Genomic DNA, 25,551 nt, shown 5'->3' with positions numbered 1-25,551 from the left:
GATGGAAACATTGTGGAGGCAGTCGCGTCTCGTTCCTAAGTGATTAGTCATTCGCGTTTGGGTTCCTGCTAATCCAGGCACTAATCAGGCATGATTAAGGCATACAATTTCCTACCGAGGTCAGCGCCACCCACTCCACTATTTCCGTCTCTCCCGCGGCATCCTTTATCTACCTTTATCATTCTCCGGGCCTTCCTGACACCGATCAGCAAGAAAGCGAAGCGAATCAAATCAACGACAAATAATCCTTGGTGTTCGGCCAAGGATGTCGGCTCGCCGTTATCGATCTACTGTGGCATGTCGTTCCTGCCGCCAACGCAAGGTCCGGTGTAGCCTCAACCTCACCGGCGTGCCATGCATCCGCTGTGCTCAGGACCATGCAGATTGCGTGGTGGATACCCGAAATGAGACGTGAGCAATGGTCCCGAGGACCTATATGGACCACTACTAAGTCGAATGAGGATTCAAAGCAATCGGCGCCATGTACCGACGCGACAGCGCCCTAGATCGTCGAATAGTCCATCCGACCGTGCCGGGGTATATCCTGGAGAGAACAATACAATTCGTTCATCCCCTCGTATTGAAGCAAGTCAAAGGCCAGCGCTCCATCGCGTACCAGCCGAGTCACCAGTGGTGACTGGATCAAGGAACTCGGAATCTGGAGAGCGATTTACCATCCAGGATGAGGAGCGCAATGGACTTGAAATCGCAGAAGCAGCTTTGGGGAAACCCGAACAAGCTGGACAGGTCCCCTTTTACACCGGTGAGCAATCTCATATATATCATTCCTTAAAACCCATATGGCAATGACTGGCATTCGTTGACAAGATATAACCTGTTAGGGGATAAGACTGGGATCACGTCGACCTTGACACTCTGCACTCCCGGGGAGTCTTTACCCCGACATCTCCTCATTCCATCGCATGCCCCGACTTCCTTGTCGGAAGAAGACCGAGCATATCTCACAAGTAAAGGCGTTTTTAGCTTGCCGGGGGAAGAGGCCTGCAACAGCCTCCTTCAAGCTTACTTTCGTCATGTGCACCCAATAATGCCTGTCATTGAGGCTGACCACATTCTACACTTCTTCCACATCGGCCGCCTCTGCGAGTATAACCTCTTACTGGTCTGGAGTGTTTTCTTCGTTGCAGTCAATGTAGGACTTTGTGGTGACCATGATTTTAAGAATCTAGCTGACTCATTAGTTCGTCCCATACAATATTTGTGAACTAGAAGGTTACGAATCTCGGAAGGCGATGAAAGCAGCTATGTACTCCCGTGCGAAGGTGAATCATCTCTTTTCACGACTCAACCATATATGTGCTTTTGGAGGTGATCATGAATGGTGGAGTGGCAAGTTCCATCATTCGGCAAAAGATTGATCCATAAGCCACCAGAATCAAAATGAGCACGACTCTATTGAGCCAGCGTCAGATCCTAAGTGACCTGGCTGGGGTTATGTCCTTTTGACCTAGCATTTATCCAGTCTTTACAATTTTAGTACTAACTATCTTATGGACAGTGCATGTACGATAACGGCGGCGAACGCAATAAGATTGTTCTTCTCCAGGCCTCACTCCTGCTAGGCTTTTGGCACTCGGAGATGGACGAGCATGGCCAGCCCTGGTACTGGACTGGCCTTTCTGTTACTCTTTGTCAAATTCTCGGTCTGCATCGTGACCCCGACGTGGCCAGATACAATACGTCCATAGGCGATCGTCAGCGACACCTCTGGCGTCGTCTCTGGTGGACTTGTTTTTTCCGTGACCGCTGGCTGAGCCTCACACTTGGACGGCCTCTGCGCATTGACCTTGATGACTGCGATGTGCCAATGCCATCAGTGGCAGACATGCTCAGTGACTTAATTGATGTTCCGGAATCCATGTTTGCTACGTTTCTTCCTCAAGATCTTTCCCTTCTAGCCGAATATTGGGTTCTTTTGATTAATTTGAGCAGGCTTTTAGGGGCTGTTCTTACTATGAACTACAAACCCATTCGTCCCAAACCCTCCCAAAGTCAGGTAGAGGCTCTTGAGGCAGACATCCTTCGCTGTAGTCCACCTGACAGGCACGACACTGAGCTAAGTCGTCCGGCGCGGTTCTATCTCTACCATCTGCAGTTGCATTATCAGTCAGTTTAACGAAGCCTAAACACCCTATCTTGAACTAGAAAAATCCTGACCTCGCATAGGGCGATTCTCATCGTCCTCTACCGTCCATATGCAACCGAAACACCAGACGACCTTCTTCCGGCCCATCAAGAGCAATGGCAGCAAACGATTCGTCGTAAAGCCGATTCTGCAGCCTCCCGTACAAATGACATACTAGATGTTCTTGCTGAAGAAAATCTACTCGAGTATGCCCTACCAATGACGTGAGCATTCCCGACACCGAACAAGCGTTTCAACAAGCTTAAACTTCATAGACCTCCGCTTCTTATCCCTGCCATGCAGATGCACCTTCTCAACTGCCGATCCGGCAGCCCACTGGCGCGACGCCTCCGACTCAGCAAGCTCAATGTATGCATGATGGTCATGGAGGAATTCCAAAAAGTCTACACTGTAGCTTCAATATACCGGGTGATCTTTGCAAAAGGCATTCAGCAGATATGTCCCGAAGAAGCTGCTGAGACCATCAATGCTGCAGTTTCCGTAGCTGTTCCCGCGACAGCACCCGCCCCAGCTCTGTCAAACCTTGTGGCGCCCCCGATCTCTCATGAGCTGGAATTAGGGGCAGAAATGGACGGTATGGTCGATGCTCTGTTGGATGGTTCGACAGCGTTGAATTTTTGGGAAACCTGGGGTCAGTTGTGGGAGTAGCGACGAACAATATATACATAAACGCGAGGCTTTTTAGTCTGGATGTCTGGATAGCAAATAGCAAAATGGTCCAGAATTGGGATTCTTCTCTAATGGCACGTCGTCCGGGCACCTTGGTCGGTTCTTCGGAACTGTAAATGAAGGCATTGGGATTTCCTCAGGGATGCCGACCCGTCACGACCCGTCTAGAAGTCATCAATCCACCGTCATTCCAAAGGTGGCTGACCCAAAGGGAGCTAACTTACACAATATGATAGCCATGCAACCGTCGATCCCTCAAGTTCTCCCGGACACCTGCCAGGAGCACCTCCGTCTCCTCTCGCGCCCAGCCAAGCACTTCGACCAGCAAACCCAGAGCATAGGGGGACAGAGCTTGCATGTACTGGAAATTCTGAAATCGGCCAATCTCCTTCAGCTCAGGGTCTTTCGGCCAACTATTCACAGGTAGTCGAAAGAGTCGTTCCTCTACGTCCAGAAACCCGGCCGCTTCCATCCACCTTCTGACGTGGGCTGGAGCAGTCAAGGTTTGATCGAGCAGTGTGCACGCCCTGACGCACTCATTCTCCCACGTCCGAAGGCTCGATGTCGTGGGGATAGTATTGTCATCGCAGGTGGCCTTGAAATCGGTATCTTTCACTTCAAGGTAGCCGCCTGGAGCCAGGTGGCTTGAAATTTGGTTAGTCACTCATTGTGGTCCGTATCACTCGACAGGAACACGAACTCATAGGCTTGTTTGAATAAGCGAGGCCAGTCGCGAATTGCCCCATTTAGGCCCTGCATGTGGATTAGGTCAAACTGGCTACTGTAGCTCCATTCGAGCTCTGCGTCGTCGATGATGAAGCTTAGGTTTGGTGGTACCCTGAAACAATGATCAGCAAATTCAAGCTTCGCCCAGTGTGGCTTCCAGGGAAACGAAACGAACCATGAGGGTTGATGAGCTGACATATCCGTTCCTACGATCAGGGATCGTTTAGCTCTTTTCTCGGATTGGATCTCGTAGAAGTGTTTAATGCGTACCTGTGACTTGCGCTCTAGGATACATCCTTCGCCATTGTTAGCCTGATCGTCATATATTGGCAGAGAACTAAGTATGGAGGATAGATAACTCACGTTGCCACATCTATTGCCCAAGTACCTGTTCCTGTCCCGACGTCCAGAATCCGCTGTGGACTAGGGATCGGTGCGAACACAAGTCGGCCCCCGAACAGCATACCGAAGATATGTTGCAACAGGTCGATACGGTCACACTCAGACTGTTGGATCACATTAAAAAGATCTTCATGCTATTGAAAAATAACACACCCACCCACCCACCTCGTCATTTGGTAACACATATCGACCGGATCCATAAACCGCATATCGACGACCATTCCGGTACTCATACGCAAGCACACTCGATGTCAATGATTGCAGGGAATCCCTGGAATAGTCACTTGGTCATGAACCTCATGGTATGTTTTCAGGGAAGAATAGCTGAACTGCCACCATGCTTACGTGTCAGGGTCGCGCAGCTCGCTAGTAATCCACAAAGAATCGTCGGAGTTTGGCTAAGCAGAGAACCATCACTGATCGGCAACCAGCTCAGGGTATTGATGACGGGGGTCTATCTTACATCAGGCTCGATGTGGATCGACTGAGATGGGGTCGGCGCCATGTCCAACTCCATCTCCATTAACCATTCAGTAGTAATCGGAGGGGTCTAATGGAAATCTTCAGGCGTGAGCGATGGATTGGCAGGAGATTTAAGCCGACACACACTGGAGGCTTGGTGGCTGGAGCTCATCGACGCTAGCCTAGTCGCCAGTAAGCACTAAACTTGCGACCGTTATTAGCTACCTAGCTGGCCGTTTTTTCCCCATCTCTGAAGGATTCGTTGGGAGTAGACAGGTCACACACAATTGACGAAGAACAGTAGGTTGATACATACCTTTGCTCCGTCTGTATCCGCTGCTTGAGATAACAGAGAAAAAGAAGAAGAAGAAGAAAACACAATTACCATCAATGTACAGGGAGGGGGCCCTTGCCCTTCATGTTCGGCATGTGCAATCGGCATTGTTTTCAGGTGGGGGCGATCGATGTATCTATCTTATCACTCGATCGATTCCCCGATAAGGAAATCGAACTTGACATCTGACTCAAATCACTCTCTCATCCACTGCGGCACCTATTTTCTAGGCTTACAACCATATTCCATAAAAAGAAATATCTATATACCTATTCTCACTTACTCACTAACCAGTCAATATACAAATCCCTACTAAGGAGTACGGAGTATTTCCCATCCCACAAAAGCAAACAATCAAACTAAATATTCCTCGTAAATAGCAAGATCCTATTATTTCATTTCCCCGCCTTATCAACGCCAGCCTATATCCCAACTACTATTTACCATCTACCGAGCTACCGATCTAGTTTGCATCTTCAATTTTGGTTAGATCATGGGTATTAGTACTCGTGCTGAGAAGTTGCTTGGTTATGGGACTCTCGTCTTCTTGAACGAGATGGCTGTTTTCTTGTACAGACCGGGGTCAAATCACCGGATTGAATGACCAAGCAGCACGAGAATCCCCAAGGGGTACTTATATCATATTAAGAGTCCCACATGGACCTATTATCTCTATCCCTTCTAATAGTAAATAACCACAAATCGGGCTGCCTGTCACAGTCGGACACAAGAGAAAATTTAAGGAAATCGGCCAGAAGCACGAGGGGAGGGAGCGAAGCCAAGCCATGCGATGAAGGAGGGACGAGGCAGAGGCGAAGGAGGAGCGGGGAGAAGAGGGTGAGGGAACGAGAGAGGGAGATGGAGAGAGAGAGAGATATTCAAAAAGTCATGCTTCCAATGTCATCGGTCCAATGCATGCATGCCGCCAAGAATTAGACAATTCGGCCGTGTCTTGACTGTCAGTTCCGACCCGGAAAAGATTCAGATAGATGCTCATTTACGCCGCTCCAGCCTTTTGGTTCAAAGTCACTTGTGCGCGCCCATTACGAGTGGTAGGAAATTGGCAATAGAAACAAGAAAAGAAAGTGCGAGGACGACACGACACAAAAGCTGAAACGACCATGGTTAGTAGTAATGCAGAGGATGAAAAAAGAAAAGAAAAAAATGGAGAAGATCTTAGAACAGCGGAAAGAAACCAAGGGGACGCTTAACGCTCCGATCCCCTTATAGACATTATACACACTCTAACATGCAGCGGTTTTTTATTTCTTCTTTTGCTGGTTAGGCACTTGCTTCAGAATGTCATCGAAGCTCATATTCGGGTTGAACCGGCTGATGGGCCGGGCAGGGGGATCCATCGGCGCTACACCGGCGGGTAGAGGAAGGGCCTCAAGACCGGGGTAAATCGAGTGTCGATGCTCCGCTCTCCGACTCATGGCAGGCGAGTTGAGTCGAGGGATGGCAGGCGGCGGCGTGAGACCGCTGGGGGACATGAGTGGAGTTCCTTGCCCCTGTTGCAGTTGCAGTTGCTGCTGCTCGGACGAATCCGCCGACGACTGTTGCGCCTGATAGGGCGATGACAACGATGACTCGTTGTCATAAGGATCATCAATCGTCGGAGGAGCCAGAATGGCATCCTTCTCCGCCCACTGCTCAGCCACCTGCCAGCAGTGACTGCGGCGGTAGATACCCTCCACACCGTTGATCACCACATCTGAGGGCAGGCTGACAACACCGGCTCCGCCTGCGACACCAAACCAACTGCGTGCGGTCTTGCTGTCGTTTTGAATCCAGGGCGCGCCACCACGAGGGGCAATGCAGAGGAAGTACTCCACGCCATCCACATACTTGACGTCCTGTACATCGACCACGACCAGGGGCAGGGACTGGATGACACAGTAGAGGAAGATCCATTGACCACACCGAAAGTCGATCATGTCGTTGACGTTCTTGCCGTGAGCGCACCGGCGCTCAAACTGCATAAAGGCTTCAATAAACGGCGTGGGCTTCATGGCCTCCCGGGAATACGAGTCCATGAGAACCGCGTTGATGTCTGCATCCTTGAGTTTCTTGGCCTTCTTCTTGGCCTCCTTCTTAGCATCCATGGGCTTTCGCTCCAGTGCTTGCAGTGAGGGGTATTGGGGAATGTCGAAAGGAATCGGTGGCTGGACTGGAGGCGTGCTCCGATCGTACTCGCTCATGATTTGCCGGAGTGCCCGAGTCATCATCTCATCAGCATCCGAGCTCTCGGACGTGTCTGCAGCCATATCCACGGTCCGAGTGGTCAGAGACTCCCGATCGACCAGCATATCGTAGAGGCTGGCAAAATCGTTGTATAGGTCGTTGACAACCTGGCGATTGAGACCGCTCTCTTCGAACTGGTTCTTCTTCGACCGTGCTTTGGGCGGCCAAGAACCGTACTTTTGCCGGTAGTACTGCATAGTGAATCGTCGGAACTCCATAAATGCAACCCGCCAGTTCTTGAACCGCACAACCTTACTTTCGGCGGATGTAGCCGAGTTGGCAATACCAGAGAATACCGAGGGGAAGTCGAAGTCGTCGAGCTTACTGTACAAGACGCGGAGACGAGTGTCGAGGTCAATGAAGCCTCGTTCCAGCCGCTTCTGGGTGACCGGGCTAATGAGACCGTATTTTGGACTTCTCAGCTGCTTCAGTTCGTCCAGCTTACCGACGCCATGCACAAAACCTTCAAGGTAGAGCGGGAAGAAGCGTAGTCGTTCTCCAAGAACAATAGCCTCGATGGTCTTCTCGCGGCTCTTGCGCACATCGGCCAATCTCAATTCCTCGCAGTAGTTGCCGAAACTGGTGGTCGCGGTCTCGCCGAAGTTGGAGCCATCGAAGTTGGAGAACTCGAATCGAGACAGCAGGGTTGCGACGTCCATGAAGATGGAAAAGAGCGAGGGTGACCGGGCTGTCGCGATCAGAGATTGACCCAACAAGAACGCGAAAAGGTTGCGGAAAAGAAGGAGAGTTTCTGTGTCTTCCTGGGAGATTTGACTGCCGGCGCTGGATACATCGCTGTTCAAGGGGATTGGAAGATAGAGGTGGAACTCCTGAAACTCATCTTGGCCGTCATCCTCCATGTAGGCCATTCTCCTGCTACCGGAGCTATCGTTGTCATTGTCATTCTCGGCCAACGCATCCTGAGGTGTCAATGGAGGTGAAGCTGGACCAATCACCGGGCTGCTTAGCGACATGGAGCGAGTCTGTTGCTCGAGGGAATTGAGGTTGCCGCCCATGGCCAAATCGCGTAGGGACGGCGACTCAACAAAGACTGTGCGATGGACTTTGAAGGAGGCAGCTCTGCCGGTGTTCTGAGGGAACAAATAGACGTAGGTATCACCACTGTCGTTCCAGAGTTCGGGGATCTATCTCAGTGAAAAGCGATGGTTAGTACAGGGCGCTCCATATATCAAAACAGTACACAATGCCGTTTCAAGCAGATGCAGTGCGTACCTGGTCTCCGCGTGCCAAAGGCTCCAGATCGTAGAGGATCTTCTGTTCCAGCCCGGCAATCCAAGCACCGGGCCCCGCCGTCGTCGTAGTATGAGGTCGGGGATCTACCGAGCTTGCCCGCGCCCGCCCGGGCATCCAGCTTCTTCTCTTCGAGGAGGGGGTTCCCGGGCGCGAATCAGGACCCGTGCCGGGCACAAACAGGCCGGCGGAACTGGAGGGTCGACTCCCACTTCGTCCGCGACCTCTGCTCTGGGGTCTGCCATCTGGCGAATTGGAGGCGCTGTTGGCCAGGTCCTGGTTCACAGCCAACAGAGATGGGGGTGGCTGCAGCGGTTCGTCCAGATCAAACCCATCGTTGGGGATGGGGGACACGGGCGTCCGAGCGTCTGCGTAATCGCTCTGAGGGTTCGAGACTGCACGGATTGGTTGGGAGACGCTTTGCGGGCGTACATCCTGCGGTAGCTGGTCGGGGGAGGGCTTCGGAAGGTTCGGCGATGCAGGCGACGACGGAATCGAACTATCCCGGTTGGAACCCAGGGAAAAAAGCGACGAGATGCGCTTGGCGGACTTTACCGGAGCAGACAGCATCTTAAAGGCCGCTGTAAGGTGGGGGGAAAGAAGAAACGGTCAGTCCCCGGGCGCAATGGAGTAGACGAAGCCGTAGGCAACGAAGAAGAAGACGAGAGGCAGGACAAGAGGGAGTATGACGGGGAGGAAGCACCACAACAGGCGCGCTGGCAGGGACGGTACCTACCTTAACAGGTGAAGAAAGAAAGAATGTTGCCAACCATGCGAAAACTCACCAACCTCAGAACGGGGTTGGACGAAGAATCCGCGGCGGGCGACTAATGAAGGTCGCTCGACGTGGATTGAGGAATGGATCGGCAGGAGGGATCCAGAGAGGAGGGGGGGAGGGAGGAATGGACGAAGGTTTTTCGTTGGTGGTGGTTCACTCCGCGGAAGCCGGAGGAGAGAAGAGAAAATATGAGAGAAGACAAGAGGATGAGGCTATTGCCAGAGTGAGTGTGTTTGTGTTTGTGTAAGAAGTGAAAAAGAAAGAAGAGGAATAGAAAAAAGAAATAAAATAATAAATAAATCCAAAAGTACCCCAAACGAAGGACGAGCCAAATAAAAAACCGCAAGAGGGAGGGAGGGGGAGGTATTGGAGGTATTGAGGTTACCCAAGAGGGGGAAACCGGGCTGGTATGATTTATTATTATTGAAGGCAGCTGGTTATTATTCAGCCCTCCAATCGACGAGTATTTTTAAACCACGGGTGGAGCCACGGCAGGAGAGGAAAACTGTCTTCGCATCAGATTCAAATAAATTCCATGGACGGCGACCTCCAGAAAAAAAAAATATAAAATAAGATAAAAAAGAAGGAAAGCGCAGAAGAAGGGTCTAGGGACCGCCCGTCGAGATAATTGCGATGATTTATAGAGGCAAACTCCCTCCAGCAGGACTGAATCAGCACCACAGCTGGGCAGATTAGGAGGGGATGCCAGAGGTTCCTATTATTCACCTGTTCGTGTTGGATAATATCAGGATCCTGAGGTTCTAGGGTCGTTAGGTGGTCTTCTGCTCGTTCTTTTGGGTTCCGGTGGGTTTCTGCCAGTGGGGAAATGCGCGGTTAGTTTCTTTTATTGTACGGAGTAAATAGACTAAGTTGGGTGCTTGCGCTTGGTGCTATCGAACCACTTTATATGATCTCATTTCCTTTTCCCTGGCTGTCTTTTGTGGCCCTTTCCGAAGGTTCCTGACGGAACGGTCCTCTTTTCTGGGATAGACACATTACTGTCTGTCTAGGTACAGATACAGTGGGTGTATGCACAGGATCTATCTATGTGTGGAGGGCGCAAAGTGGACTGGCCAGAGGCAGTGCAGTGTTTCTGGTTCAGGAGGCTGATGCTCGTTGGGTCTGAGCCAGTCAGGATGCGATGGGCCCTCCTCCATGCAATCGCCGTGGGGTTCGGGATGAGAGCTGCAGTACTGCAAGCCTGCCAGTTGTTCTTTCGATTCTATTTATTCTTCGTCAGTGCTGAGCATAGATCTCAAGGCAGAAACATTCTGACTCTGATTCTAATTCTAATCCTGATCCTGATCCCCTGCTTTGACTTTTCTTTCTTTTCTTTCTTTCTTTTTTTTTGGGGATCTTTGCCGTCAGCCTCTTTTCTTATTATATTTATTCGCCTCGCCCTCGCAAGGCGTGTTGCATGCAGCCTCAGGAATTACACGGCGGCCTGATGATTGATGATCGGATGACGGAATCTCGGCAGATATCCACCCCATTCAATCCATCCATCCATTCATTCATTATTATTTCATTCATCCCCCATTCATCCCCCATTCATCCCCGGTCTCCGGTTCAACCAACCACCGAGCAGACCATTTTCTCGGTCAATCACCTTTCAATTAATATACGCCTGGGTCCGTCTACACGGTCCCCTCCCCCCGTAGTGCACCCTCCCCTTTCTGGCCCAGTCAGAATCTGCGCAATTCCTCCGTACCTCTGCTGGAGACCTGCGACAAAAGGAGAGGCACCGGAGTCATGACAGGTGGGTTGGCATCTCTGATCCAGGGGCTATCTGACTCCGTAATGCTTACCATCCACAAGCACTCCTACTGTGCATATTTGAGTGGCTGGTGGCACGTCGCACGGGAATCCAACCAAGCCAACCTGCTTGTCTCAGTGCCTTCTATCCAGCTCTGCTAAACTCTGGGTAGAGGAAGAGAGCACGCCATCGTTGCCAATCGATTGATAGATCCATTCATCATGCCTCCGCTGTCCTCCCCCATTGGTCAGATGAGGGCTAGACAACAGATGAAAAAGCAACGCCCACCATCTCCAGCCAAGGCGAGGAAATTGCTTGGGAGAATTCACTAACTACCAAGAAAGAGGGGCTTAGAATAGTAGCCACCACCAAAAGGTTCTTCGTAGTACGAGGTAGGTACTTTATAGTGTCTACTTTTTTTTTCTTGCTTGCCTGCTCCAGCAGTGGCACTAAGCAGTGGCGCTACTGTACGGGGAAGAAGTTACTTTCGTCTCTAGCGCTGCGCCTGCTTTACCCGACGTGGAAATGGGAGCCACGCACTCGGACGTACGTAAGGAGTGGTGTCTGCGTATGAAGTTGTCCGGTCGGGTCCTTTGACTCCGTGCCTACCTAGGTAATCGGAGTCTGATGGAACGGGGAGGACCATGGGCGTTTTAGTTTGGGGATGGACGTGTCATCCTAATTGATCTGGACCTCGGACATAATAACCGTGACCGCTCAGAGTGGCTCCTCTGTTCTGCATAACTTTCTAGGCAGCCCCTTTCAAGTAAGTGGTACGGGGTACTACTACGGAGTACTCTGTAGTAGTCAGTCTCCCATCAACCGGTGTCGGAGTAGGGGACGGAGTACAGACGCGCCCGCTGGGAGTTGTCCGTCCATTTCCAGATTATCCTAATTTTCATACTCCATCCTCCAAGCCTCGAAGCCTTTACGGCCCAACCCACCCTCTTGTCTCCTGATGAACGAGTAATGCACCGCCCGGATCCGATGCCAATCAGGATTTGCCTCGCACCAGGGGACCCCGTGACCTGGCCCGTCGGCGGCGGAACTTCTATTGTTCCCCTGGACGGCTTCCAGAACCATTTGATGATCTGACTGATCTCTCGTGATCGGCTTACCTACACGATATCTTACTCCTGACTAACGCTAGTTAACTGGAAGGAGATAATTAACCGACCTACCAAATAATACTTGGTATCTGGTTAATCTACTAACTTCTTTAAGGACTGCCAAGTGTCGCCCTGGGAAAGTGCCTGTGGAGCCGGAGTTCTAAGCACCAACAAGTCCCCCCATTTATATATCGAGGCTCGATTGCCTTGGAAATCTGAAGGTACACAACAATCCGTGACACCTCCAATACCTATTAGAGTCCACCAATTGGAGCTCCTGACCCTTTCCAACCGCGACATCTTGCCAAACTCAACTATCATTGATCAGATCGCCGTCAGAGAGACCAACAACCAACAACATGGATGCCGAGGAGGTTGATCTTTCCCGCGGTTGGCCCAACCCCGCCCTGCTGCCCACGGCCGCCTTGGCTGAGGCCTCGGCCACTGTCATGGCCACCCCGGCCATCTGGACGCCTGCCTTGATGTACGGGCCTGATGAAGGATATCAACCGCTACGTGAACACATCGGTCGCTGGCTAACGGCTTTTTACCAGCCACGCGACCCCATCACTCCGGAGCGCATTTGCATCACGGGTGGCGCCAGCCAGAACTTGGCATGTATTTTGCAGGTCTTTACCGATCCCATCTACACCCGCAATGTCTGGATGGTCGCCCCCACGTATCATCTGGCCTGTCGCATCTTTGATGATTCCGGGTTCGCTGGTCGTCTGAGAGCCATCCCACAGGGCGATGCGGGGTTGGACCTGGCCTATCTCCGCCAGGAGTTGGTCGCGGCCGAGGAGAGTGCGGGAAAGAAACACAACAGCGCACCGGTACGTGTTTGCCTTGGGCCAACGGCTTGAAGCTTACTTCCTACTGAATAGGCTCTTACGGGGCTGACTTCGTTTCTATCACTGACTTCCAAAGAAATACAAGCCGTCTAGGCCATGGGGGAAAATCTACAAGCATGTCATCTACGCGACCCCCACCTTTTCCAACCCGTCCACTCTCACCATGTCGTTGTCTGATCGGGACCAGCTGGTTCGGCTTGCGCGCGAATTCGACGCCTTGATCATTACGGATGATGTCTATGACTTCCTTCAATGGTCACCGGACCCAGCCAAGACTCTCCCGCAGCCCGACCACGCGTATCTACCCCGTCTTGTGGATGTGGACCGGTATTTGGACGGGGGACCTCAGGATGAATGGGGTAATGTGGTGAGCAACGGAAGCTTTAGCAAGCTGATTGGACCTGGTATCCGGACTGGCTGGGCGGAGGCTACCGAAAAGGTAGCGTATGGGCTGTCGCAAACGTAGGTGACCTCGTGAATTGGATTTTCTCGCTGCTCTCGCGTGTCCCTTGCTTCCCTCCTTCTGATAGGCTAACTTCAGGTTGGGAGCAGAGGCTCAAGCCGATCCGGAGGTGCCCCATCACAGCTATCCGCTGCCGTTGTCGCGCAGCTGTTCCCCACGGGGATAATACAAGGCTTCATTGGTGGATCTCTGCAACCGGCGTACGCGCGACGATACTATCGGATGATGTCTGCCATTCATGAGTATCTTGTTCCCCTTGGCGTAGGGCTCCCTCCGGCCCCCGAAGTTGCGGGCGGCTACTTCATCTGGCTCCGACTACCGTCGCCCTTGCGGGCGAGTGATCTTGCGTCCATCGCACAACGGGACCAAAAACTGACCGTGGCGCCTGGTAATGTCTTTGGGGTGCAGAGAGATCCGGCGACTGGTAAGAATGAATTCGATGACGGTCTGCGCCTATGCTTCGCGTGGGAAGAGGAGAATAAGCTAGAGGAGGGAGTGCGTCGACTTGGCTTGGTCATTCGCGAAGTGCTGAAATAAACGCAATGGCCTCGTGGAAGTGGCGGCATCAGAAGATGACTTACCAAGGGTGAACAGGCGGAACGGACCGCCTGGGACCCTGGATCGGACGAGCTTATAGGTCTGAGGTGGAACAAAGGAGGGATCATCGGATACTCAGCGTCAAGTCCGTAGAAGTGCAGCCATGGCCACCAAGATCGACTACATATATTGACTGCCGAGAGGGCCTCAGGGTCAGGCCAGATCCCAATGGGGTCGGTTGATGCGGGCAGAGATGGCGGGCGGCCAGTAAACGCGCGAGGCGGGGGAAGGCAGCTGACCAGGGGGGCGCCTCTGCACGGCAGTGACCTGCAGCTCACTCGCATATATACTAGTCGCAGTCGTGCAATCGGGCTTCTGAATATCTAATAGGCGGCGAGCCAACATGATCATCCCGACCGACCAGCGGGCGTCCAACGCTAAGGGAGCGTACCCGTCGGAAGGAATGGACGCGTCAAATAACTTCGCGGCCAAGACATTCTTCCAGCACATTGCCTGAAGAGACACCGGCACAGACACGCTGCCATGGGTAAATATGGGACGACGGACACAACAAATAACCCAATGCCGTCCATTCGTCCATCTATCTAATCATCAAATGATTATCAAATATCAACCGATCGATAGAGCCGAGGCTAGCAGCCACTAGCGGGTTTCACGGACAGGCCATGACCCAAGGTTAGCTGCCGATCAGTCGGGTGGTTAATTAAGGGAGAAGGCCGTCCCCTCCGCCGAAAGCTTGGTGTCGCGAACACTACGTACGACGATGCCCCGTAGGATATTTTTATCGCAGATGGTGAGGATGATGCGGAGACTAATCCCATCGTCGGACTACTACGGAGTATCAAGATTCAAGTTATCATCGACCAAGGCAGCACCCCATTCTTCACCGCATGAGGGTGGGTTGGGATTCTGTCCGCGATTCAAGGCATCGCCGGAGTATCTGCCCCTGGATCCCTCCCTCTTTCTCTCTCGGTGGGGCCGGCCTTCTCAGCTTCCATCCATGCAGGACCAGCCGTCCGATCGCCGCCCTGCGGGTTCCAAGCGCTCCGGACCTACATACATGGGATGCTCCAATGTTCTGTATGGGGGCCAGCACGCGGACAACGAGTCTGATAAGACTGCATATCCCTCTCTTATGAAGTATCCGCTCAGCGGGCGAATCTCGTCGGACGAGCCAACGACGGCCCTGTAGGACCAACATTGCTGCCCAGCCCTGCACCGGGTCGACGATGAGCCACGAGGAATGTCAGGACCTGCTCAATCAGGCAGCCCCATGGTTGTAATCGTGGATGAACCAGGCGCGCTGGGCTGGAGGGCCTCCCAATCTTAGCATGCCGGTGGGTGAGGGTGCGCTGTTGCAGAGGCTCTCATCCATACCAGAGCCTGGAACTAGTGCGTAGCAAACGCCTCCCCTCGCGCTGTCAAACGGCGAATTCCAGCCGCAAGCCATGCCATCAAGCCATGCCCGCTGATCGGGGCGCGCGATACCCTGGCCGATTGAAATGTGAACTGGGTACGATCTGGCCAGCGCGAATATGTTGATCAAAACTCTGCACGAAAATTGAGCTGGACGGGAGGTATATAGCCTGCTGGGCCCGCCGATCTGCTGGAGGGATTTCGATCTTCTTTCGGCTTCCCCTCTTCCCTCTCTCGCGTCTCCTCTCCTTTTCGGATATCCAGGTTTCGCTCGTTTTCGCCTACCTACCTAATACTTCGCCGAGAGGTCGCGTCTCTCGTTAATTTGGGGGGTCTTCATCCAACGCCACTGGTGTCTGTGGTCATTCCTTGATTTTCCGGGCCTCTAGCTAAGAGGAATTGCCAACCCATCGGGGTCACTGGGCCTCGACTGCATACCTCAGGTAGGTTCTCGACTGCAGACGCTTCCCCACCATCGCCGCCATTGCCATCACCAGGCTCCAGCATCACGGCAATAGCCAGCGACCGCGAGACAGCGTACACCAATCAGGGCCGGCTAACCCCGTCTAGTCCTTTATCGATCGTTTCATCCCTGACCCAGGCGTTTCAACCCGCGGTCGGCAGACGGCGACTATCGACGCTGATTGGCCCGAGAGACGTGAACGCGCCGTGTGATTGGGTAGCTGGCGGCAGCAGCCTGACCTCCACCTTCAGCATACGCGGTGATTTGAACCGCCGTGATCCAATCGCCCGCCCAGGAACGGAGAAGTGCGAGTGGAGCCGGTAAGCTTCCAAGTGCTCCAGCTGGCCGTGCTGGGATTCATTGGCCCATCCCGCACCTAATTAAGCCTGGGACTAAAAAGTAATAACCTTCATTTCGCTTTTCCCTTAAACCAGTCCGACTCGCCGGTCGTGCCTGGCGCTTTGCTTTCTTTTTTCTCTCTTCCTCGTCAGTCTCATCTTTGTCGTCGTCGGTAGTCGTCGGCAGACTGTCTCGAGTGTTGTTGAGCTGTGTTGTGTTCTTCCATTCATTCATTCATTCAATCATTCTTTTCGATCCGCTTATTCATTCTCTGGCGACTGATTCGCTCCCATTCATTCCTTTTTTTCCATACTGCCTGTCATTCTTGTGCCTTCCTGAGTAGGTAGGTATCTATCCAGTCCGGCGTCTGACCCTGTCGTGTGACGGCCATCTCGTCCTTTGCAACTCATCTGCTGGCTGGACATCACCCGATCTGGATACCTTCAGTACTGGTTGCTGAAGTGTCTGTCGCTCGACTGCTTTCCCCTTCCACATATAACAGTCCTACCTCGCCCCCGTGTTCTCTGCCGGTTCAGTGAACATCGCTGTCTTGACGATGGCATTCCTTCACACCTCCATCATGTTGTTCGTGGCCCACGTCTTCCTGCTGCTGGGACTGGCCAATGCGGTGCCTATGCCCGGCTCCCTTGATGTGGCGTCGCATCTGGCGGCGCGCTCATCGGACTACTGGGTGGCCGATATCAAACGTCAGGGCACCGTGCCCTTTGGCAACAGCACCAGCAGCTATCAGATCTACCGTAACGTCAAGGACTTTGGTGCCAAAGGTGAGACGTTCTTGTGTTAATACCATGATCATCTGCTGACCAGTATAGGTGATGGCTCCACTGATGACACCGATGCTATCAATGAGGCCATCTCATCTGGTAACCGGTGCGGCGCCAACTGCGACTCTTCCACGACCACCCCGGCCCTGGTGTACTTTCCTCCGGGTACCTATGTGGTGTCCAAGCCCATTGTGCAGTATTACTACACCCAGATGGTCGGTGATGCCAATGATCTCCCCGTCCTCAAGGCAGCTGCTAGCTTCACCGGTATGGCCGTGATTGATGCGGATCCCTACACCAGCACTGGGGCCAATTGGTACACGAACCAGAACAACTTCTTCCGCGCGGTTCGCAACTTTGTCATCGACCTGACTGCCATGCCCTCGTCGTCCGGTGCTGGTATTCACTGGCAGGTCGGCCAGGCCACGAGTCTGCAGAATATCCGTTTCGAGATGATCAAGGGTGGTAGCAACAACAAGCAACAGGGTATCTTCATGGACAACGGCTCCGGTGGTTTCATGTCTGATCTCACCTTTAACGGCGGCAACTACGGTGCCTTCCTCGGCAACCAACAGTTCACCACGCGTAACTTGACCTTTAACGACTGCAACACTGCCATCTACATGAACTGGAACTGGGCCTGGACCTTCAAGTCGGTCAGCATCAACAACTGCCAGGTCGGCTTGAACATGTCCGCCTCGCCTTCCAACCAGACCGTCGGATCAGTCCTCATGCTCGACAGCACATTTACCAGCACCCCAACTGGTATTGTTACTGCCTTCAGCAGCGACAGCATTCCCACCGGTGGCGGTGCTTTGGTTCTTGACAACGTTGACTTCTCCGGTTCTACCGTTGCCATTGCCGGCGTCGACGGAAACACCATCCTGGCCGGCGGCTCGGTTGTCGCCAACTACGTGCAGGGCAATGCTTACACTCCGTCTAGCACCGTCAACAAGCGCTCTCCGGCTGTTGATGTCCAAGTGGTCACTCAAACTGTTGTGGAGACCATCCTTGCTTGCCCTGCCGAGTATGGCACCGAATCCGCTGCTGGTTCGGCCTCCACCGCTGTCCAGGCCGGTGCTGAAAGTACTGGAACTCGTGTCATGCCCCTGCCCTCGATGTCTGTGCAATACCCCTCCGGTGGCAGCTACAGCTGGGCCGGATTCGACAGCACCGCCGAAGGAAGCCAAGCCACCAACGCCGCCTCGGTCCCCGCCGTTGGCACATCCGCCGGACCTTCTCCCGCTGGGGCTACTGGGGCTTCCGTTGTGGCTCAGGGTTCCAGCTCTGCGTCTGCTGCAAACGTACAGGCCTCATCCAGTGCCTCGGCCTCTGGCTCTTACTTTGGCACCGCCACCAACTCGACCGGCCAGTGCACGACCAAGACCGTCACCAAAACCCGCCTCGAAACGACTATTGCCTCCCAGGCCATGGCCAGCTCGTTGCTGACCAGCAGCGGTGGCGTCTTCGAGAAGTCCCGCCCCCTGTACGAGTCCTACTCGTCCTCGTCCTTTGTCAGCATCAAGTCTGCCGGTGCCAAGGGTGACGGTTCCACCGACGACACGGCTGCCATCCAGAAGGTTCTGGACGCCGCAACCGATGACCAGATCGTTTACTTCGACCATGGTGCTTACATTATCACCGACACTATCAAGGTGCCCAAGCACATCAAGATCACCGGTGAAGTGTGGCCCATGCTCATGGCGTACGGCGACAAATTCTCCGATGCGACCAACCCCATCCCCATGCTTCAGATTGGCGAGGTCGGCGACTCGGGCTCGGTCGAGATTAGTGACCTGATTCTCGAGACCAAGGGTCCTGCCCCTGGTGCCATCCTGATGCAGTGGAACGTCCAGGCCTCCTCTCAGGGCTCCGCTGGTATGTGGGACACCCACGCCCGCATCGGCGGCTCCGCGGGTACCGAGCTCCAGAGCGACAAGTGCATGAAGACCCCCAAGGAGACCACCACCCCCAACACCGAGTGCATCGGCGCCTTCCTGCTCTTCCAGGCCACTGAGAAGGCCAGCGCCTACCTGGAGAACACCTGGTTCTGGACAGCGGACCATGACCTCGACATGTCCGACCACAGCCAGATCAACATCTACAACGGTCGCGGTGTGTTGATTGAGAGTCAGGGCCCCGTCTGGCTGTATGGTACCGCCTCGGAGCACAACCAGCTGTACAACTACCAGGTGTCCAACGCCAAAAACGTCTTCATGGGCCTGATCCAGACCGAGACCCCCTACTACCAGGCCAACCCCAACGCGCTCACTCCTTTCACCCCGCAGACCGCCTGGAACGACCCCGACTTCTCCTACTGCACCACTGACTCGTGCCGCAAGGCCTGGGGTCTTCGTGTCATCAACAGCACTGACACCTACGTGTACGGCGCTGGTCTGTACAGCTTCTTCGACAACTACTCGCAGACCTGCCTGGACACGGAATCGTGCCAGGAGAACATTGTCGAGGTGGACTGCTCGGACGTGCACATCTACGGTCTGAGCACCAAGGCCAGCACCAACATGATCACCTCATCCAGCGGTGATATGATTGTCCCACAGGAGGGTAACGAAAGCTCCTACTGCTCGACAATTGCCCTGTTCGAGCAATCATCGTCTATTTAATTGTTTCTTTCCTTGGAGGAGAGTGAATAGAGATTCTTCCTATGACTTGCATGGGATGAAGGTTGTTGGCAATGCATGTGGATACCACTTTGTTACTTGATTCATTCATTCATTTATTGATTCAAAGCTGTTCTATATTAACCGTAATCTATATAATCTGGTAGAGTGTTATTAAACGAAGTAAAGTGCCCATGAGATGAAAGCAGAATATGCACCGTCTGCCTACCTCCAACCTTCAAGGAACATACCTACCTAGAAAGCCCTCGCCAGACTTGACATTTTCTATTCAAATTTTACCACATACATACCTCACTTCCAAAATCATAATACTACCCTCTTTCTATCTATCTCCCTTGGAAGGCCTTGACCTGGCCTAGCCTAACCTACCTACCTACGTAGGTTTGGAGGAAAAGAGCAACGAGATGAGAGTTGATGAATGCTCTGGTAATCATCTATACTTGCCATATTGTTGCTCGAGAGTCTCGCTTCCTGTCTGAAGTCATTCAGACAACCACTGCTTGTCAGATTCCTCGCTATATCAGCAACATCTTGGGAAAACGACGGGATTCCTAGCAGGTGATCTAGGCCTGTTTGCGAATTTAACACTAAATTGCTCATCTGGAGACAAAAGCCCACAATGATAATTGGAAGTCGATGCATGTGATTGCGATTACTGAGATTGAGAGGACCGTATTCCTGTCCGGATTGTCCGCCCCTTTGAGGTAATCGACGTATTCTGGTTCGTATGTAGCATACGTCAAGTATGTCTCATCAATATATTGAGATACTATAAACCTGTTGTAGAGCCCAAGTAAGCCCCTCCCAATCAGCAGACTATTATCCACAACTTCCTCTCCCGCAACGGCACTCTTCTCTCCCACCTCTCATCATACCAAGTCCATCCCACCCCCTCAGCTGCTTCCTGCATGTACAACGAAGGCTCTCGCGACTGGGGACAGTTCTTCACATTCAAGAATGATCAATCCTGCAGCAGAGGAATTGGTAAGTAAACTCAAATTAGAAAGACGGAGAAATAGGCCGCACCTACCACCACGTACACTGGCCCCACGGGGTAAGCCCATCTAAGATTATTTCTTTACTGTCCTTCGAATGACTGCTCTTACTCCGCGATGCGGTGACATGTGAGTATACATGTTCAAAGGGGTCACGAGCTTTATCCATAAGGATCGACTCCCTGTCCCGGTCAGAGAGATGTTCGTCACCCACGTATTTACATGCCATTTCATCGTCTATTTCACGATCTTCTGCATCTTCAGGGTTATCTCCATCTTCAAAAAATCTGATTCCGACACCGGATGGTCAGTTAGGGTAGTGGATGCCAGGGGCCTGAAAAAGCGTGGCTCACACTGCAAGGCTTTGTATTGACCATCGGGTGTGACCCTTTCGAGATGAGATCCCCAGGGCGCGAAGCTCTTCGAGCCCGACATTGGCTGTCTGAATTCCATTGACGAGGTTGTATAGCCGGTCTATGTCCTTCGTAATGGTCTGTCGTAGGCTTCGGATCGTGCTTGTTTGAGTCACTTCCTCGTAATGACTTAAGAGCGAATAAAGTGGATGGATGAGGGAATTAATGGGAAAAGGTCCAGAGGAATTTATATTGGGAGGCTAGTGGATGTGGTGAAGATGATGTTATTCCCTCACGAGGGTTTTCAGCTGGATAATGTCTTACGAATATGCGAAATCAAAATCAAAACATCATCGATTGTCCTACGGAATCCTTAAAGTCTCTGCTCAGCCCGCCTATCTGGGTAGCAAGACATAGTGTTGTTTAGTAGCAGGCAATAGATGACCTCACTACTTTCCTTTGTGCGCAGGCGAATCCCGTGGCTAGCCAGATGCGCCTTCCTCCGCTGGCTGCTTGACACCAATCCCTCCTCCCGTCCCTCGTCCCCCTTTCTCCTCCTGTTGTATTCTCTTCAAGACTTTCATCTTCATCTTACACCTATCAGTCCATTCTGTATCTAGGAGTCATTCTCACCACTTCCGACCACTGCCCTTCTCCTCGTCTCCTATTATTTTGAAGTCATTGCAATCAATTACAGATAGGAAAGCGTCAACACGAGTTGAACCCCAAAGAATACCTAGCAGGCGACCACCTCTGCTGACAGTGCTCGGTTTGCACGGCAGAAAAGCACTATGAAGAAAGAGACAAGTCAAAGCTTCCGCAAAACGTGTTGTCGATACAGAGCATATTTGTTTACTTATATTCCATGTCAGGTTCCTGATGGAGCTATAAGAGCCGGGACGCAGCTCCCGCTGGCTGCGCTGCTGACGGTGAGGAGATTGACGCCATAGAGATTATCTGTCTACACCTTGCATCACATCAATTACCTCCCCCGAGAGCACATCTGGCTTGCAATAGAACATAAACCTCGCTGAACAGTCTCGGGGATGGAAAGGTTCAGGGACGAAAAGTAGCTCGGGCCAAATCGTCAGATGATGCCGTCGCTCCGATTCTCAACGTGAGAAAATACAGAGAGGTCCCTTAAAAACCAATGTTCAGTCACATGAGGAGTTCGATGTGAATTGTCGTGTTCTTCGGTCTCGGAATCCACTGACTCTATTGAGGGAGCTGACGCTACTTAGATTCTTTCCGTTAAAAAGACCGAAGCTGTACCCTACTCTCAGACTACCAGCCCTACCGAAGTGTAGTGAACAATGGACACAAGCAATGCACACACTCAATCTGCCAGCCCTACCAAAGCGTAGCGAGCACTGGATGTATTCACTGGATGCCGAACCTACAAAAAGTTGTAGTGAGCTAAGGTGCGCAGTGTCAAGCTCGCACCTCAACAGGCTGCTGAGGTCTAGCAGCCGCATTCCTTTATAAAAAGGTGAAACCAGGCTGAGCTTTTTTCATGTCGATGCTATTGTCCTCTATCCGCAAGATTTCTGGTCTTTTGTTGAACGGGAGTACTGATTGCGTGGGTTGTATGGGTCCACTGGAACGACAAAAACTTGGAAGGCGCGGAGCTATCGGGGGTGGTTCACGTCTGGCTATCGGTGCTGCTGATGGGTGCCTTATCCGAGTGAGTTCCTGAACTGAAAAGGAATATGCCAACGTTATCTATCCGTTCATGGCGAGAGGTGGCCATGGGCAGGTCCAAGTGCAGCATTTTTAGAGACTTGGCAGTGGATGATATTACCTTAGTCCTGGCTAACCTTTGTGGGAGCGGAGATCACTCAATGATGATGTTCATTCCTGTGTGGCAGGACTTTGCTCCATCAGGGAAGCATGACTTGACTCCTGGGCTCAGCAGGATTGACAGTGGAAACAGGACGGAGTATGTGCCAGTCCAACACAGTTATCGGCGGTGTGAACAGGCCTGAGGCAGGAATCATCCTTCAAACTCCGACAGTTTCGGAACCAGATAAACAGGTCAGGCAACCGAGATCATTGGCGGCGTGGCGCAAGGCTATAAAGCCAGGGCTGATGCTTGTCGTGAATAAATGAGCTCCGACAGGTCCCATGGCTTGATTGGCGCTGTTCGCGATGGATCCCGAACCTTGGGTTGAGTCTAATTCGGAGCACGCGCCCGACCTACAGTCGGCACCGTCCCGGAAGGAGGGCAAGGCCGGAATTGGCGGGTCATCGGGGCAGAGGAAATTCAGGAGCAGCTGGGCCAGTGGGACGTGAGAGATAGAAATGGGCGTGCAGGCGTGGTGGGAGCAATGGTTGGCAGCCAAGGCGCGGGCTTAATGAAGGTGAAACCCTACCGGTGCCAAGCATCCCGGCCAATCCATCGGCTCTCCACCCGCCGTTTCACGCCCATCAAAGTGAAACCGCTTTCCACTCCCGGCGCTTGAGCCAGCCCATTCATCGTTCACCACCGCGGGCCTGTCAACCCACCGCTCCATCGCCGGTGGAGAGGCTCCTGTCATTATTTTCCTCAAGGGTTTTGAGGGTCTTCGGTCCTGAGCTAGAGCCGTTTCACGATCGATCATGATGGAGCTTCGCCCATGGCCAGAACCAGCGCCCTTGGTATATAGACGGCCTCGTCACCGTTGGCCTCTGTTCGAACTTTTCCTCTCTCTCCAACACACAGGCTTGTCTGATTCTTTCTCTTCCCTTCTACATTCTCTTCCAGCTATCCGGTCTGTGACCGCCACACTCTTTCCACCCTCTCATTCCTTATCCATCTGGTATACTGGTATACCGGTCATTTCGCTGCCTTTTCCTTCCAAGATCTTTTAAGTTTCACCTTAAACCGCCAACATGAAGCAAGCTGGATCCGTCCTCGCCCTCGCTGGCCTTATCTCCCTGGCTCAGGGTCACGGTTTCGTCACCAGCCCCCAGGCCCGTATGCCCGGTTCGGCCATGGAGGCTGCTTGCGGTACCCAGGTGTACGACAACCAGGAGGCCGACAACTACGGCAACGTCCAGGGTGAGCTCCAGATCGCCAGCGGTCAGAGCGACTACGATGCCTCGGCCTGTGACATTTGGCTCTGCAAGGGTTACAAGTACGCCGACAACAAGGACAACGTCTACTCGTACACTGCTGGCGAGACTGTCGACTTTGTCGTCGACATCCGCGCTCCCCACACCGGTACCGCCAACGTCTCTGTCGTTGAGACCTCCACCAACACCGTCATTGGCTCTCCCCTGATCTACTGGAGTGTCTATGCCTCCACCGCCACCGGTGTCACCAAGAACGAGACCAACTTCAGCGTCACCATCCCTGACGACCTTGGTGACAAGTGTACCGAGGGCGGTGCCTGTGTGCTCCAGTGGTGGTGGAACGCTGCCTCCATCGACCAGACCTACGAGTCTTGCATTGATTTCACCGTCGGCGGCTCCTCTTCCTCTTCTTCTTCGTCGTCTTCTTCTTCCTCTTCTTCTTCTTCTTCCGCCTCGGCCACCAGCACCGTTGCTGCCACCGAGTCTACCACCACCGCTGCCGCTGCTGTCACCACCCCCGCCACGGCCAACAACGTCGCTCCTGTTTCCTCCAGCGTCCCCACCACCCTGGCCACCAGCGTGAAGGAGAGTGCCACCACCGCTGCTGCTGTTGCCTCCAGCAGCGCCTCGGCCTCGACTGTGTCCATCCCCACCGACGGTACCGCCGAGGAGCAGCTCACCTGGGTTGCTAGCCTGCTCAAGGCTCTCCTCCAGTACGCCAACTAAGCATGGTGTGTATATCAGTTGTTGTCAGATAGAGGTGTGAATCAATCTGCCTGTGCATTAGAAGATTTCCTTGTAGGCTGAGTGATGCGTAGCTGTCAAATTCTTGGATATGATGAAAGGGCACCTAGTCTAATGTCGGCCTTGCTAAAGACGAACACCGATGCGATGTCTCTGCATAGTTGCAGAGATGACTCTGACTTCAAGACGACCCTCTCTGAACCCTCGACAGCCGAGCTTGGAGAGACCCGCCTCACCCCGGGGAAATAACAATATCCGCCGGGGCCGAGTAAAGCGATAGGCTTTGTCTGCCAAGTCGTGGCGGGTGCCCTGCAACTGGCAGGTTCGAGGTCTTGGGAAGCATCTGACAAACCGGGATGACCGGGTTTGATCCAACAAAGCGCCGCTGTCTTGAGATACGAGCGAAAGAATCAATCACCTCCGACAGTCTATTCCCGAGCTGCAGCGCTGGCGTGAAGGATATGAGTCCACTGCGGATGTAGCTTTCCAGTCGGCTGCGTCTTTCTGGTCAGGAGCTCTGGTTTCCCCTCATTCACTTATCTGCACCATCCGCTTGGCGTTAATTACTCCTCGTCAATGCTACTCCACTCGCTGTTCGGACGACCATGTGCTCGCTCTAAGGGGTTAGTTTGGCACGTTAACACCGGATTATGGGTTGGGGGCGGATCCGGTGATGATGAGAAGCAGAGGCTAAGAAACGGAGTAAGGACGTGACATCCAGCCCAATGTCTCGTTAGACTCGGAGCAACCGGTCAAGAGAGACCAATGGAGGAGCCCGGTTCCTGCAGCGACTTGATCGGAGCTGGGATCCGGATGCAGACCATGACGCGTCCCCAGCAAGACACGAGGGGCGCTATTGAAAATTTCCGAACAACTGATGCGTGTGTTGCATTGTCTGTGGGCTTGCAAGCACTAGCATGAAGTCGACAGGCAAGAGTCGGAAGTCAGAAGCTAAGAGGAGGAGAGGAAGGGAAGACTGGAGGAGAGCGC

At 52.9% G+C, this 25,551-nt stretch overlaps 6 protein-coding genes across 6 annotated transcripts; 4 read left to right on the top strand and 2 right to left on the bottom strand.

Moving 5' to 3' along the window:
• Positions 1-194: 194 nt before the first annotated feature.
• On the top strand, positions 195-2,877 carry BO94DRAFT_515460 (Zn(II)2Cys6 transcription factor). The gene is made up of 7 exons (XM_025609922.1): positions 195-411; positions 471-763; positions 843-1,153; positions 1,203-1,283; positions 1,520-2,127; positions 2,188-2,370; positions 2,422-2,877. The coding sequence occupies exons 1-7, from the start codon at positions 266-268 to the stop codon at positions 2,813-2,815; spliced, it is 2,016 nt and encodes a 671-aa protein (XP_025468001.1). The 5' UTR covers positions 195-265; the 3' UTR covers positions 2,816-2,877.
• A 16-nt stretch (positions 2,878-2,893) lies between these two features.
• Positions 2,894-4,875, bottom strand: BO94DRAFT_46477 (S-adenosyl-L-methionine-dependent methyltransferase). Its single transcript, XM_025608085.1, has 10 exons — positions 4,812-4,875; positions 4,428-4,608; positions 4,310-4,362; positions 4,130-4,235; positions 3,926-4,068; positions 3,833-3,858; positions 3,738-3,768; positions 3,537-3,674; positions 3,061-3,480; positions 2,894-3,000 (listed from the first exon to the last, which is right to left on the bottom strand). Exons 2-10 carry the CDS (start codon positions 4,485-4,487, stop codon positions 2,973-2,975), a joined length of 1,005 nt encoding a protein of 334 aa, XP_025468000.1. The 5' UTR covers positions 4,488-4,608; positions 4,812-4,875; the 3' UTR covers positions 2,894-2,972.
• A 1,147-nt stretch (positions 4,876-6,022) lies between these two features.
• BO94DRAFT_464683 (uncharacterized protein) lies at positions 6,023-8,825 on the bottom strand (the record flags this gene model as incomplete). Its single annotated transcript, XM_025608077.1, has 2 exons — positions 6,023-8,149; positions 8,238-8,825. The coding sequence occupies 2 exons, from the start codon at positions 8,823-8,825 to the stop codon at positions 6,023-6,025; spliced, it is 2,715 nt and encodes a 904-aa protein (XP_025467999.1).
• Positions 8,826-12,078: 3,253 nt separating this feature from the next.
• On the top strand, positions 12,079-13,856 carry BO94DRAFT_46359 (aminotransferase-like domain-containing protein). Its single transcript, XM_025608029.1, has 3 exons — positions 12,079-12,731; positions 12,826-13,211; positions 13,302-13,856. Exons 1-3 carry the CDS (start codon positions 12,258-12,260, stop codon positions 13,747-13,749), a joined length of 1,308 nt encoding a protein of 435 aa, XP_025467998.1. The 5' UTR covers positions 12,079-12,257; the 3' UTR covers positions 13,750-13,856.
• A 2,712-nt stretch (positions 13,857-16,568) lies between these two features.
• On the top strand, positions 16,569-19,397 carry exgO (exo-beta-1,3-glucanase Exg0; the record flags this gene model as incomplete). Its single annotated transcript, XM_025608091.1, has 2 exons — positions 16,569-16,773; positions 16,822-19,397. 2 exons carry the CDS (start codon positions 16,569-16,571, stop codon positions 19,395-19,397), a joined length of 2,781 nt encoding a protein of 926 aa, XP_025467997.1.
• Positions 19,398-23,201: 3,804 nt separating this feature from the next.
• BO94DRAFT_534527 (lytic polysaccharide monooxygenase) lies at positions 23,202-24,599 on the top strand. The gene has a single exon (XM_025611573.1). It carries the CDS (start codon positions 23,635-23,637, stop codon positions 24,541-24,543), a length of 909 nt encoding a protein of 302 aa, XP_025467996.1. The 5' UTR covers positions 23,202-23,634; the 3' UTR covers positions 24,544-24,599.
• The last annotated feature ends 952 nt before the right edge of the window (positions 24,600-25,551 follow it).

This window comes from Aspergillus sclerotioniger, assembly GCF_003184525.1.
Source record: "Aspergillus sclerotioniger CBS 115572 chromosome Unknown BO94scaffold_12, whole genome shotgun sequence".
NCBI classification, from domain to species: domain Eukaryota; kingdom Fungi; phylum Ascomycota; class Eurotiomycetes; order Eurotiales; family Aspergillaceae; genus Aspergillus; species Aspergillus sclerotioniger.
Note: the sequence above shows the minus strand (reverse complement) of the source record. Positions and strands in the feature narration are given on the sequence as shown.